General features: G+C 42.6%; 1 protein-coding gene across 1 annotated transcript; it reads left to right on the plus strand.

Moving 5' to 3' along the window:
* The first annotated feature begins 1,878 nt into the window (after positions 1-1,878).
* LOC134489898 (vomeronasal type-2 receptor 26-like) lies at positions 1,879-9,738 on the plus strand. Its single transcript, XM_063292769.1, has 7 exons — positions 1,879-2,012; positions 4,196-4,484; positions 5,188-5,430; positions 5,896-5,997; positions 7,398-7,625; positions 8,250-8,376; positions 8,828-9,738. The coding sequence occupies exons 1-7, from the start codon at positions 1,879-1,881 to the stop codon at positions 9,736-9,738; spliced, it is 2,034 nt and encodes a 677-aa protein (XP_063148839.1).
* Positions 9,739-15,118: the final 5,380 nt, after the last annotated feature.

The following is a 15,118-nucleotide window of genomic DNA, read 5'->3' on the forward strand; positions in this document are numbered from 1 at the left end:
TCAGGATGGGTCAAAATCATCATACCCTGAGGAAGAGCTGAAGATGATTTGAGGTATGAATGGGATTTTTGCTGTGGCCAGATAAAGCCTTTCAGGGCAGACATCCAAAGTAAAACACATCCCAGATGGATGGTTGCCCAACCTGTGTGTAAACACATCCAATGAAGGGAAGGCCCCCACCTTTCTAGAATCCTTGATTTTACACAGAAGCTTCTCAAACCTGTCAACTCAGGTTATTATTACCAGGGACAAGAGAAAAAAATGAGTATTGCCAGTGGATGTTTCTGCTGCAGTAAGACAAAGATAGGGAAAGCTTTTAGTCTTCTGGGAAACGGGTTTGTGCCTTACCATGTCCTCCATGGCAGCCATTTTGTGAGGGCCACGAGAAGCTTACAAACTTCCCAATTTACCACTGAGCCAAAACAATGCAGAATCTACCCTGTCATATATGAACATCTGAGAGAAATGACCTAATTTTTGTGGTGACCATAGGCCTGAACCTTGCTGGTCTTCTCTTTTGCAGAAGTGAGAAGACTTTGTAACAGGGGCCTCTAATGTTTGGTCAGAATGTAATCTCACCTCCTGGTGGAGCATCTGACCTGAATGTAGGAAGGGGTCACATGTGAGGCGCGCCTTAAACTAAATAAAAGACTCAGACTCTAAAGCAAAGTTAGGTTCTGACTTTTATTCAGAGTAGAATGCACACCAGTAGAAAGCTGAGAGTGAGGGAAGCGTGCCAATAGTTGAGTTAAATAGCCTCGTGCCAAACAGCGCTCCACCCCCACACTCCCCGGGTGTGCCCCACGAGTTCCACGGGGTGACCCGTCATCCATGCTTGCTAGGTGAGGGGTCGTCCAGCCCCAATCGCCTTGGGCATTGCTCCGTCTTCCGTTCCGCTGCGTAATGGTTCGTTACCAGGCGATTAGGCTTCAGAATTCTTCGAAAGCATCCGGACGCGCCCTTCCGATCCTCGCCCTGATTCTCTCCTTGATAAAGGTGTTAATGGCCAATTACCGGGCGATGAGAGCTTGTAGATCTCCTAGACCCATTACTGTCTTTGTCCTGTCTTATCACCCATCCCTCTCCAGTCATTAGCAAGCTTCCTTGCTTTGTCATGCGAGCCGTTGTGATGTCGCCTACATCGCACCAGTGATCATGACATCACAACTCTACCAGGTCAAGGAGGGAAGGGATTCTAATGTTCTCACTGGCTAGTAAAAAATGTCAGTTGTCTTAATGTATTGCAAACTCCAGCATCTCCAGAATAAGTTTGGAGAGTGAAAGGCAATCAAACTTTCCTGAATTGGTCCTTTGAGGAACAATTAAACTTCAGCTGGAATTATGCCCATGACCTCTCCAACTTATATCTCCAGCTGCATCACTGCAAACGAAGTCACATCAAGGGGCCATTGTGATTCCTTCTTCCTTTATCATTATCAAAATCATGGGGATTTATTCTATTTTCCCCAAAGCCTAGGGGTGCCCACCCACCTCTGCTCCTCAGTAACAAATAGGTAGAAATTCCCAATCAAGTGACCTTCATAAATGTTTAGTAACATGTATGACTATGTATCGCTCTTTCAAAACACCTCCAGCAACATGGAGAGCATATGCTGAGACTCATGTAGGCAGGCATTATGCCAGCCTGAAATTCAAGGCTGCCCTTTTAATGTGCTTGGCCACATTACATCTCCCTTGCCAGAGTCAGTGTGGCTGCGCTCTTTGGCGAGAGATTTGAGCTTCTCCTTAGACAGCTCTGAGACCCTGGGCAGAGAACGGTAGCAAATCTCCACCATGATGTGTAAAATTCTCTTGCTGCTGCTGCTTCTTCTGTCCCATTTTCCCTGTGGCACGTTGATGTCCAAATGTTCACTAAACATGTTAAAAGGAGAAAAGTATATGTTCAATTTCTACAAGTCAGGGGATATCCTGATTGGCGGAATCATATCTACATCTTATACTAAACTTCAACCGTACATTTTCTGCAAGCCCCCCACCAACAGTTTTTTAAGGTAAGCACTAATACATCCTTAACTCTATAGATGGATTTTATCCTTTCCACTCTCTTCTTTTTAGTGAGGGAAGATTCCCAGTTCCAGGTAACTGGCCACTGTCACTTTTTTTTCCTCCTCATTTCTTGAAGAAAAAGTTTTTTTCTACTCAATGCAAGTCATGCACTTCGGAAAGCTGCAGTTTCAGAGGCTCCCTTGAAATTGTTCCAGGGAAGTTGGCACTGAGCTTGAGAGCCTCAGTCAGGAATCTCGCAAAATGGTTGCAGGGAAGGTGGGGGCCTGGCTCTTTCCAACACAATCCTTCCTTCCTTCCTTCCTTCCTTCCTTCCTTCCTTCCTTCCTTCCTTCCTTCCTTCCTTCCTTCCTTCCTCCTTCCTCCTTCCTCCCTTCTTTCTTTCTTACTTTCTTTCTTTCTTTTCCTTTGTTTTGCCTCTCCTGGCCTCCAGTCCTCAACTGCTAGCTTGTCCCTTTATTTTGTTGGCCTGTTTGGGGCCCAGATGAATTAACAGCCAAATTGTACTGCCTTGTGCTTTGTGTGGTTGGATTCTAGCTTCCTGTTTAATGTTGGTATAAAATAAAGGAATACAGAACTTTTTTGAAAAATAAAGAAGTCAGGGAGCATGGCCAAGGGAGAGGGCTAGGGGCATATCATGTTTTAAGGCTGCAAAAGCACTCTCTGATTTGGGAGGGAATAAATTGATTCAGAAGCCATTTCAGCTGTTCCAAAGAAAAGTTCATTTCCTGTAAGCGGCTAGAAATGTGCTATGGATTTGTGCTGGTGAGTTCAGGGCAGTGTTGCCCTACCTTTATAATCTTATTTTATCTTTTTTTAAGTAAGTCACTGACCAGCATTAACCAATATTAAAATTAAAAACTACAACCTTCCATATTAAATACAACAATGCTTACGGTGTATGAATAAAATAACCACAGACTAATATTAATTATCCAGAACTACAGAATCGTTTGATTAAATTATTAATATTGGGGACAATTCATATTAATTTTAAGAATATATATATTACATAATTATAAAAGTGATCTATGACAATAGCCAAGAGTGTTGAAAAGTAAAGAACTGTTACAGGGTATTATTCTATACAGTATACTATCTGAAATGTAGATAAAAATGAAAAGTACATTGTTCCATGCCAAAGAAATATTAAGATAGAGTTGTAAAAGGTACAGTGCTAAATGACTTAGATTTTCTTGTCCATTGAATCTGTCCTGACTCCTGGCAACTGCCTGGATACATCCCTGCAGTTTTCTTGGCAAGATTTCAGAAGTGGTTGGCCCTTCCTTCTTCTTCCTAGGGCTGAGGGAGAAGGGCTGGCCCAAGGGCACCCAGCTGGCTTTGTGGCTAAGGTGGGACTAGAACTCACAGTCTTCTGGTTTCTAGCCTGTTTGTCTTAACCAGTATACCAGACTGGCTCTCTAAATTAGCATGATAGTCAACAATACAATAATGCAAGTGTGTAAGTAAAGTCATGGCCAATACAGTCTTGGACAGTTCCTTATGATTTTAACAATCTGATGCACAAAATGTAATGATGTCCTATGTTACAATATGAGAACACTCAGAAAGAAGTGATCATCACAACATGGAGAGCCTTGGATAGAGTCTCAGTGTCAAAGGACAAATTGGAGACTTCCAGTCTCCCAGAGGTACAAGGATTATTCTGGAAGAAAGCTTTGTTTCTCTTTTTTCTATAATTTCCATCAAGAAGCATCCAAAGAAGAGCATTACGGTGTCTCAAGCTGAAGCCCCCTCTGACCTTGGGAATTTCCGGCTCAAAATGGGGCACAGAAGTTACTAGATACCATTGACTGTTAGTGATAAGGAGATGATTATAAATTAAGGCCTGATAAGACTGTGTTGACTGGGAAACCTATAACAAACAAATACAACAGCAACAACAGCAGCAAATTTGGGAGATTGCATTTGGTAAGTTTGAGATCAGTCTATTGTGTCAACTCAACCTAAATGTCTCTGGAAAGGGATTTCTTAATCTCTCATAGTCATAAAATGGAAATCCAGTTGATAGTTATACATGCCCTTAAAGGAAGATTGACAAGAAATATCACACTACTTTATGAAATGAAACTGCCCCACCAAAAAAGCAAAAAAAACAAACAAATAATAACCTGAAGGTGAAGACCTATTGGCATTTTTTATCTTTCAGTCTGTATATGAGCTACTGGCACGTCCTGCCTTTCCTCTTTGCCATTCATGCGATCAGACAGAATCCAAAGATGTTACTGAACATCACCCTGGGCTACAACATCTATGAGAACTTTTTCAATGCAAGAATAACATCCGATGCCATGATGGATTTGCTATCCATGGGGCAGGAGAATGTCCCAAACTACAGTTGTGGAAGACGAGAACATACATTGGCGGTGCTTGAAGGGACTGATTCTGAGCTCTTCAATCACATTTCAACCATGCTGAGCATCTACAAAATCCCACAGGTTTGAATGTGATTTGGACATAAATCTCTTTGTAAATTCTCCAGAGAGTCCAGAAGATGACACTACTAGATCTAATGAAAGAAATTGAGATGGACAATAGAGCATAAAGTTCACCTCAAATAGAATACTGTCAAATACTACCCTCTCCTGCCTCATTTCTCTGTCTTCAAGTCACTGATGTTCCCTCCAAGAGAATGGGTGGCAAAACAGTATTTTACCCCTTCTTCCAACCATATCTAAAGGAAGCCTCAAGAAATTGAATCAAAGGAAAAAGGGGTGGTGGGAAAAGGACTTCAAGATTGCTTTCCCCAGTTGTACCTAAAAACAGTACAAACATGCCCACCTGACATCTTTTTCTGCTCTGTTCCCAACAGATTGCATCTTACCCAATCCACAAATACAATACTACGAGTGGACTGGTGTTACAGTGGGATTTTGCTATTTGCTGAAACCCTGGCCCAGTGTAGCCTCAAGGTTGCCTAACACTGTGATTCGTTTCCTCCTGTCTTGGAAGAAAATCAGTAACAGGGTATGACTAGGACAGAGAAAATGAGACAGGAAAGGAATAGCACATTTCATGGTTGAAACTGAAGGACAGGTAGAAGGAACTTCTCTGCAAATTGGGAAAGAGCCCTAGATTTAAGCACTCATTTTTCTCTCCCCCAATAGCAAGACCATCACTATCTTTTCTTTTACATGTTAGATCAGCTATGGGGTCATCAGCCACATTCCTGAGCAGAAACAGCATTTCCCTTTCTTCTACCGGCTGAGTCCAAAACAAGAGCCTCCTCACTTGGCGATTGTCAAACTGCTCCTGCATTTCCGATGGACGTGGATCGGCCTCGCTGCTCCGGACAATGAAAGTGGAGCAAGGTTCAGGAGTTCTTTTGTCATTGAGGCCATCAAGAAAGGGGTTTGTGTTGCCTTCTCAGAAAGCATCCCTCTGGTAACTCAAACAATGGCAAAGCCCTTCTTTTTATATTTTACAAACAGGGAAGTAAAAATTATTGTTTGTCAACTGGACTTTCAGGCTTCGTTAGTGCTATCAGGAATAATAGCAGCAACTGAAAAGGCTAAAATTGGATTTGGGGAGAAAGTATGGATTGCCACAGCTTTGCCAGACATAAGTGTAAGAGTGTTTTACCAGATGTTTGATTTCCAGCATAAACACCTTTTGTTATCCTTCTTAACTCAGGCAAAGGGAAGGACACAATATTCTGCTTTTAATTCATATTTCTCTACTATCAAAGACTTTGGGAACACAGCATTTGAGGGTTCCTTTTCAAGGCCCGTGTTATCCAAGAAAGTTTGGGGAAGATACAGAGAAAAAGTGAACTGGGAAATCCCAGCCCAGGATCTGGTTTCAAGGTTCCTGTCTGAGGATTCCTACAGTATTTCCACTTCAATCCAGGCTGTGGCCAGAGTCCTCCATGCTGCCTATTCCTCCCACCTGAGTCAGAGAAGGATACAGCTTGGGGATTATCTGGTACCACAGGTGGTACAGCCATGGCAGGTAAGATATCCAAGGATACCCCATCCTACAGTTCCTGATTGTTATGTTGGAGAAGGGCAGGGATGCACATGGGGTGGGGTGTTTCCCCCTTTCCCAGGTGCTAATGAACTGAATGCTTCTGCTGGTTTGGGATGCTGAAAGAAAAGGGAATGATGCCTCATTAGAGAGAAAGCCTCTTTTCCCATTTCCAGATCACATCAGAAATCCATCATAACCTTCAAACTCTCTTGATCATCTAACATTAACTTTACCTACTGTGCAGACCAGGGCATCCCTCTTCACTTCTTGTCCTGCCACCACAAGAAGGAGTCACATCTCTGCCTTCTCTTGGCATCTTCAGGAAATAATCAGCTCAATTGATCTGCTGCTGCTTCCAACCTCTTGGTCAAAGACTGGCACTTTTTTGTGTGTGTGCCTTCAAGTCAGTGTTGACTCCTGGCAACTGCCTGGACAAGTCCCTGCAATTCTCTTGGCAAGATTTCAGAAGTGATTTGCCATTGCCTCCTTCCTAGGACTGAAAGAGAGTGACTGGCCCAAGGTCACCAAGTGGCGTCATGCCTCAGGCAGAACTCTCCCAGTTTCTAGCCTGGTACCTGAGCCACTACACCAAACTGGTTCTCTTTCCATTTCCCACCACTCCGTACTGATTTCATAAGGTGAGGGTGTATATTTGTAGGACCAGGAAAGAATTAAAAAACAAACCAAGCAACCTATCATGGCATGAACTTCAGTACTTCTTTTGCCTTTTAACGTTAAAGAAGAGACAAATTTATGCAAAGGTCAAATGGTTCTTTAATAAATCAGAATTTTCACCAGATACATGCTGAAGCCCCTTTTTTCCTCCTAACAGCACTCAGATTTGTCGATCTTTCCTTCCGGCAGATGATAGAGACAAAAGGGTAGGACAACAATCCCACAGCAGAAGATGAGGAGGGGAAGAGGAAGTAAGGCAGGGGAAGCAGGAGAAGTACATTAGGACATGCACCAAAGAAAGTAGGACAGTTCACCACCAGGCTGCTGCAGATGGTCCAGAGACAGAATGAGTTAATGTTCCATAGAAACACAGTTAGGACATTGATGTTGTTGCCAATGCCAACACCATAGCTGGTTGGCACTTTTGACCAGTGGTGGGAAGCACCCATAGTGAGATAGCCAGCTTACTAGCATCTGGCTGCTGCAATCAAAATGTAATTGTGACTTGAGAGTGGCAATATCATAAAACAGAGCAGGCCACAGTGATGAATTAAAAAGAGAGGAAGAGAGAAAGAGTAAACCTTTAATTAGATTCTTCCTTCCAACATTTGCAGATAGATGCACTGAGTTGAAGTTGCCCAATTTTGAATCAGGACTGGAATGTGAATGTATAATGTACAGAAATGATTCTCCATGTCTTTTTGCAGCTTCATCCTTTTCTAAGAAACTTCCAGCTTTACAATATTTCCATGGACGGCATTTATTTGGATGAGGAGAGAAATCCTGTTGCTGACTTTGATCTTATGAACTGGGCAGCATTTCCCAACAAGTCTGCTGCTCGAATGAAAATTGGGACTATAGAAAGAGAAGCAGATTCGGAAGTCAAGCTCTCCATCAATGAGAGTGCCATCATATGGCCTATGTCATTTAACCAGGTAGCTGAATCTGCTTGTTTGGGGGTGTATTAATTATCTGCTCACTTACGTCTCTCTGAAATTGGAGCTTACCAGCCTTGCCACTCTTTTGGAGGGTCCTGGAGGGTTTTGCAGGTTGGAAATCATGTTGTTGGTTAGCTCAAGACTGCTTGTAGCCTAAAAGGAAGCTAAGTAGGCCAGCAACATCCTTTGATGCAGGAAACACTTCTGTAGGGCATCTTGCCCAGGGCTTCCTCAGTGCTGGAACCTGCTTTGAGATTGGGCTACTAGGAAATTAAGATTCAAGAGACACATATTGGAAGAAAGCAGAGGGTCAAGTTATGAAGAAGCTGTCTTAGCAATTGCTAAGATAGGAGCAAACAACCATGTGCTTCCCTTGCTTTGAACTACCCTTCCCACAGTTTCTTTCCATTGGCCATTTGAGATGAAACAGATGGGAATCCAAACCACATGTTCCCTCTACCCCAAAGAGGAGCAACTGATGGCCAAATATGCCTAACCAGAAATACCAACAGTCTCTCCTGAACTTTGAGGGATCTCTGGGAAGAATTTGTGCTGAAATGGGACTACTTCAAATAAGCATTACCTCTAATGTAAGTTTCCCTGAATTTTCTTTGTGTTTAGAAAGTGCCTTTCTCGAGGTGTACTGAAAGTTGCCTCCCAGGATACACCAAGCTCAGGAGAGAGGGAGCACCTGTTTGCTGCTATGACTGTTCTCCGTGTATGGAAGGAACAATCTCCAGACAGGAAGGTAGGTGGCTCAAAAGCAAAGAAGGAGTCCCATCCAGATATAAACCAGGCCTGATCAAGCTTACCTACACCCAACCCAGTCTGTTAGACGCTGCTATCTGCTAAGAGATCTAAACTACTGGTAACTTATCAATCTATTTCTTTTTCCAAAGATAATAGTGTCTGAGGTGGGTATGGGTGTTCCTCAGAAAAGGACTCTGGTCTTAGCAATGGTTAGTGAAGCACGTTTTATAAGCATATCACAAAGTAAATTTATTTACAGGAAACAGATTATAGGCATTGGCAAAACCTACCGATCTTTTAAGCCCAGATCAGGCAATGTGACAAAGAGAGAACATAGAGTAAATCCTTAATACTCTCTCTACAACTCACTGCCTCTTGTGGACAGTAGGACACAAGGTATGGAATGCCACATAATGCACTGTGTATAAAGCCACTGCTTATGTTTTCAGATGCAGCCGAATGTAAAAAATGTCAAGATGACCAGCATTCCAATAAGAAGCAAGATCAATGTGTCCCCAAAACTGTAAGTTTCCTGTCCTATGATGAAAAGCTAGGTCTCATCCTGGCTCTCATTGCTTCTTTTTTGTCTTTAACTACTGCCTTCATTCTGGGAATCTTCATTAAATACCGAGAGACTCCCATAGTCAAAGCCAACAACCGGGACCTCATCTACATTCTTCTGGCCTCCCTCTTGATTTCCTTCTTGATTGCCCTTCTATTCATTGGTCGCCCCAAGAAAGTGACCTGCCTTCTTCGACAAACCACCTTCAGTGTTGTTTTCTCCGTTGCTGTGTCTTCCTTGCTGGCCAAGACTGTCATGGTGGTGGTAGCCTTTCTGGCCACAAAGCCAAGTAGCAAGATGAGGAAATGGCTGAGGAAGAGTCTGGCCAGCTCCATTGTCTTGTCCTGCTCTGGGGTTCAAGTGGGTATCTGCATGATATGGCTGGGAATCTCACCTCCATTCCCAGATAGTGACCTGCATTCCCAGGTAGGACAGATCCTGCTGCAATGCAATGAAGGCTCAGTCACCATGTTCTTCAGTGCCCTTGGCTACATGGGCTTTCTGGCTGCCATCTGCTTCTTGGTGGCTTTCCCGGCCCGGAAGCTGCCAGGGACCTTCAACGAAGCCAAGTGGATCACCTTCAGCATGTTGGTTTTCTGCAGTGTTTGGCTCTCCTTTGTCCCCACCTACCTGAGCACCAAAGGGAAATACATGGTGGCTGTGCAGATCTTCTCCATCCTGGCCTCCAGCCTGGGCTTACTGGGCTGCATCTTTATCCCCAAATGCTACATCATTATTTTGAGACCTGATATGAACACCAAGGAGCATCTAATGGTGAAAAGCAATGAGGGCTCTTGATTTTGGTAGCTTTTTTTTTTGGTAACAGTCTTAGGAAATACAAAATAAGATAGCTAGGAACTAATGACCCTTTTGTATTCTAAAAACCCTTTCTTTCTCTCATGTAACCTTTGAATTATGACAAATGAAACTGAAGTACCAAGAAAACATTTTCTTTTAAATCATTATTTTAGGTCAATCTATGTTCTACCAGAATAATGAACCATCTCTAATATTAACATGTTTTCTGAAACCAGTTATGGAAAGCATTATAGAGCAGCTTTGCTCAACCTAATTTTGAGATGAAATGACAATCTATTCCTAATCATGATGAGGGTTTGGTACCTTTTTTTCCCCATTTCATATTGCTGTCTTTTGAGCGTCTATATTTGGACAAGTATAACCTTCGACTTACTGTAGTTATTTGTTCCTGGCTTTTTAAAAAATATTTTATTTATCCTCCTCTTTTCTGCAATTGATCTAGACCGTTCTGATTGTTAATCTGAACAGAATGTGTGCTGCTATGAAGGCACTAATCCCAACATATGGTATTTTGAATCAGGCAGAAAATTTGGAAGAGCTGCCTTTTCCATAGAGAGAGAAAGGGACCAGTTCATTTCCAGAATGAAGGTATGATACTCTTTTGGAGCAATAAGGCATCTTTTGGCAGCTAAGTCTCTACTTGGTTTATTATGGCATAAGTTTGCCTTGAGAGCCAATTTGGTATAGTGTACAAGGCACTTAACCAGGAGACTGTGATTTTTAGTCCTGCCGTAGGCACAAAGCCAGCTGGATGGTCGTTGGCCAATCCCTCTCTCTCAACCCTAGGAAGTGGGCAATGGTGAAGTACTTCCCAAAGTCTTGCCAAGAAAACCCTGACTGAAAGCCACCAAAAAAAGTCCAACCAAACAACAAAAATTCCCTTATTTTCAGTATTTCTTTCCAAAACACATATTCAGATTTATTTCTAAGTGAGTTAATTACAAACCTATGATTATGGGAAGCAGTTTTCCTCCCAGTCACCATGAGTGAATTATACAGGAATCCACACAAAGCTAAATGGTATCCATGTGCAGAAAGTAGCAAAGACTATCCTGCTCCGTATTTGCCAGTCACAAAAGATTCTGCTTGGTAGATAAACCTGAACATTCCTTGAGGCGGGGAAAATGTGTCTTTTCAAGACATCTACCTTCAGAATTACAGACACCATTGAAGCATCCATAGCTCTTGAGAGGCATGAAATGCAGGAACAGTTTTCTGTCAACCAAAACTCTATTTCAGAAGAACATCCAACTGGAGAGTGACCACACAAATGTTCTGAGTGTAGGAAATGTGCTTGTGGACAGGCATAGCTTGTGGGTCATCAGAGGATTCACATGGAAGAGAAGAAGTATGGCCAATGCTTGGAATGTGGGAAATGCTTCGCTGACCATTCTACAGGGGGCTGTCCACAATAAGGTGTCCCAAAGGGAGAAAATATTTTGCTTAGCACTTGTCCTGTTTAGAACACCAGAAGCTACACTCTTGAGAGAGACATAATAAATATTTTTTGTTGTTGTTGGGAGCATTGGGGCGTATATAACTTCCCCTGAGTTCTGTGTTCAGCTCCTTCTTTCACCCGCCCACCCCCATTCCTGCACAAACCCTTGAGGAAAAGTGCAAAGTGACCATATCTTGTAGAGCAGAGGTGTCAAACACATGGCCCGTGGGCCTCATGTTGCCCACAACACTCCCCACTGTGGCCCAGACCAGATTAAAACGCCTTTGGGAAAGATTTAACAAAATAAAACAAAAACACAATAAAACATAGATACTTTTACCTTTTAAAACTAAATAACAACACATTTAGTCACCAAACTCCAGACTTGTGAGGAGTCTGAAACATTGTAAATGCAATGCCGGGCAGCATGCCAGGTACAATATGGATAGCAGGCATCATGGCAGAAAGTCTTTTCACAGAGACATACGCCATTTCATGGTGGCAGCCAACAATCTCACGTCTCTCTTGAAAATGGGAATTTTGAAAAGTGCCATACTGTTGGCTTAAGAAGTAAAGAAAGGCAGAAGTAAAATTGTAAATATCGGTCACATGATTTTATTGCTTAGCAACTGCAGCGCTTCGCTTAACAATTGAAGGGGAAGTGAGGTTGTAAGCCTGTCATGGTCACACGATTTTCTGCTTAGCAACCGCATCGCTTAGCGACTGAGTTGTTGGTTCCAATTCTGGTCGCTAAGCGAGGACTACCTTATATAAATACACATATTGAAAGCAAAGAATCAAATTTGTAATAATAATACCTTTCTGAGGGAATGGCCTTGAAGGACGGGAGGAAGAGATGGTTCCAAGGCAATGGTCAGATAAGTGAGGCTTGAGCCCTGGCCAAGAAAACAATGTGAGTAAACATCTAGACAAGCTTCTTCCCAGTTCACATGAAGATTAAGGTGATGCAGGGGGAAGTGCATTCAGACTTGCAAGATTCTGTTAATGTAACTTTACAATAAAAGTAATACAGACCCAAATGGCATTGGTTTCCTAGTCTGGTGTGCTGAAAGGACCGATATATCCAGATTTCAGCTTCTTCCCTTGATGCAAGTGTGGAGTCAGGCCTTCGGAGCTTCCCAGGCTTTGCCTAGATCTTCAGCTGAGATCCTCACTGAAGGATCACCTTTGACTGTTAGTAGACCTCACACTCAATTCATCTCCTGAGCAATAACTATTGACATGTTCAGTAAAAATAGTGAAAATACTAAGTGGTCAGGGACCTTGGAGAGAATTCAGTTCAACCCAGATTGAAGTTAGGCAGGTTGGGTGACCTGAGTTGTTCCCCGACAAGAGTTTCAACAAGCTGAATTAGCTGCTTCAGACCCAAGAAGCCATCTGGAGCAATGCACAGGTGCGTCAGTGAGAGATGGTGCATTCTGTGTCCGTTGGAGAGAGAGAGAAAGGCCAAGGCTGCAGGCAAAGGTTGCAGATGTGAGCTGAGCACAGCCAAAGATGCCCAGGACAAAACTGGCCAGGGACTGCATGTGGCCAAAGCAGTGTGCGGTGGGTGGCTGAAGGTGGAAGAATAGCCAGACCTGGTTCAGAAGTTCAACCAACTGATTGGCTGGTTTATGGTAAGCCACCCAGAGTCACATATGTGAGATGGATGGATATATGAGTCAAGTAAATAAATAAACAAATAAACAAACATTATTTGACTGGCCATGTCCTCCAAAGGCAGTCATTTTGGAACAGCCATTAGAAGCTTTCAAACTTCCAAATTCACCCACTGATCCAAACAGATAGGAACGTGCAACATATCAACACCTGTGCAAATGAGCCCAGCTTTCATGGTGACTGTATGCATGGAAGGAAACTGGTTTTCTCTTCTCTTTGGCTGAAGTGTGAAGAGTTTGCAACCATTTCCTCTGATGGTTGGTCAGGAAGATATACCATCCCTTGGTCATAGTTATTCGGGGATGTGCAACCTCATCTGAATCAGGACAGGATGGGTGAAGAGTGTGGAGATGACCTTGGAGAACATATGCAGCCTCTCTGAGAAAACCATGAACTTGGCCTAGAGAAACAAGAAGACATGAGAAAGAAACTCGAGATTGTTCTGCCTTACCTATCTTTGGAATCAAAGAGAGGAAAGGAGAAATGCTGCAGGGCTTTCAAGATTCCATTTTATAACCTCTATATCTATCTCTCTATCACTGTATCTCTCTCTCTCTCTCTCTCTCTCTCTCTCTCTCTCTCTCTCTCTCTTTATCCATCTATCTATCATTTATCGATCCTATCTACCTCCCTCCCTACTTCCCTACCTATCTATATCTATCTATTTCTATCTATCTTTGTGCCTTCGAGTAATTGTTGATTGCTGGTGACTGCCTGGACAAGTCCCTGCAGCTTCCTTGGCAACATTTCTGGAAGCGTATTGCCCTTGCCTCCATCTTCCTAGCGATGAGCAAGAGGGACTGGTCCAAGGTCTCCTACCTAGTTTCATGCCCAAGGCAGGATAGAACACACAGTTTCCTGCTTTCTAGCCTGGTGCCTTCACCACCACAATAGCCTGACTCTCATGTCAATAAAAAAGAGTTCTAGTATTTCTTTTGATATTCTAGAGGTGACGGACTCGTCCCTGGGGGAGCTGGGGGTGTTGACGACCGACAGGAAGCTCTGGCGTGGGCTGGTCCATGAAGTCACAAAGAGTCGGAAGCAACTGAATGAATAAACAACAACAACAAGTATTTCTTTGATGTCTCTTTCCTGACTTGGTCTACTTCAAACGGCTGATTTCTATCTTGAAAGCCTGATAGAATCTTCCTGCTGGCTAGTGAAAAATGTTCTGTTTTCTGAGGCTATTATAGTCTTAAGTATCTCAAATCTATCTTTACTGAATCAAAGGAACTCAATCTTCAATTGCTCTCTTGATGGAAGAAATAAACTCTGCAACAGGAACTACTCCCAAGGGTCACACAAATTTATTTTCTCAGCTGTGCATTTCCAGATAGAGTGAGTCCGCTGTCATCCCTACTCCCTGGACAATTATCAAAATCATGAAGATTTATTCTAGTTCCAGCAAAGCCTATGGGATCCCCCCCCTCCTCCAGGCTTAAGATCATCTTTGAAACCAAAATGAGGAATACTTCATAGCTACACATCAACAGAACTTGCCAATATTTGGTTTCAACTCTTCATATAAAGACCCTGAAAATACCACAAGCTCTGCAGAAAGGACATGGCAGGATTCACACAGGCAGTGACGATGCCAGCTTGAAATGCAACCTTGTTCCTTCTGGATCTGGTGCCAGACTGCATTTCCTCTCCTTCAGTCACGTCAGCACAGCTCTGCTCTTTGGCGGGAGAATTTGCCTGCTTCTTGGAGACCAGAGACGGTGGTGCCATGGGTTGGGCACGCCTGGCTTAGATAAATCTTCTTCCCATTTGTATAACACTTATATTTTGGGTAGAAGGGTATTAATAAAAATATTTTTAAAAAATATAATAGTAATATAATGTTGGCAGGTTACTTTGTTTTAGTTTAAATGCTTTGGTTTACCTTGATAATTGTTTATATATGTTTATCAGGATGATTTTTTTCAAGGGTTGAGATGGATGTTTTCATTTTTTAGAACATATTTGTTTAAATAAACAGTAGTAATAAGACGTAGTTACTGTATGTTATTTTTGTTAGTTTAGCTGGCAGATAGGAGTAAAGTATAGTGAAGAAGGATGAGCTTTGTTAGTTTAATACAGAGTTTCCCAACCAGGGTTCTGTGGGACCCTAGGTTTCCACATGAGCTCACTAGGGGTTTCCTGGAAGTTCATGATTTATTTTAAAAAATAGTTCAAATTCAGGCAACTTCACATTAAAGCGGGAACTTTCATTCTTTATTTTTTACTTTAAGAACACTG

This window comes from Candoia aspera, chromosome 2 (assembly GCF_035149785.1).
Source record: "Candoia aspera isolate rCanAsp1 chromosome 2, rCanAsp1.hap2, whole genome shotgun sequence".
Classification (NCBI taxonomy): Eukaryota; Metazoa; Chordata; class Lepidosauria; order Squamata; family Boidae; genus Candoia; species Candoia aspera.

Excerpts from the sequence above, each read along its gene's own strand:
- LOC134489898 (XM_063292769.1), top strand. The coding sequence starts at position 1,879 with ATGTTAAAAGGAGAAAAGTATATGTTCAATTTCTACAAGTCAGGGGAT. Across the intron at positions 5,431-5,895 it reads TCTCAGAAAGCATCCCTCTG|GCTGTGGCCAGAGTCCTCCA; the intron begins GTAACTCAAACA and ends ACTTCAATCCAG. Across the intron at positions 8,377-8,827 it reads AACAATCTCCAGACAGGAAG|ATGCAGCCGAATGTAAAAAA; the intron begins GTAGGTGGCTCA and ends TTATGTTTTCAG.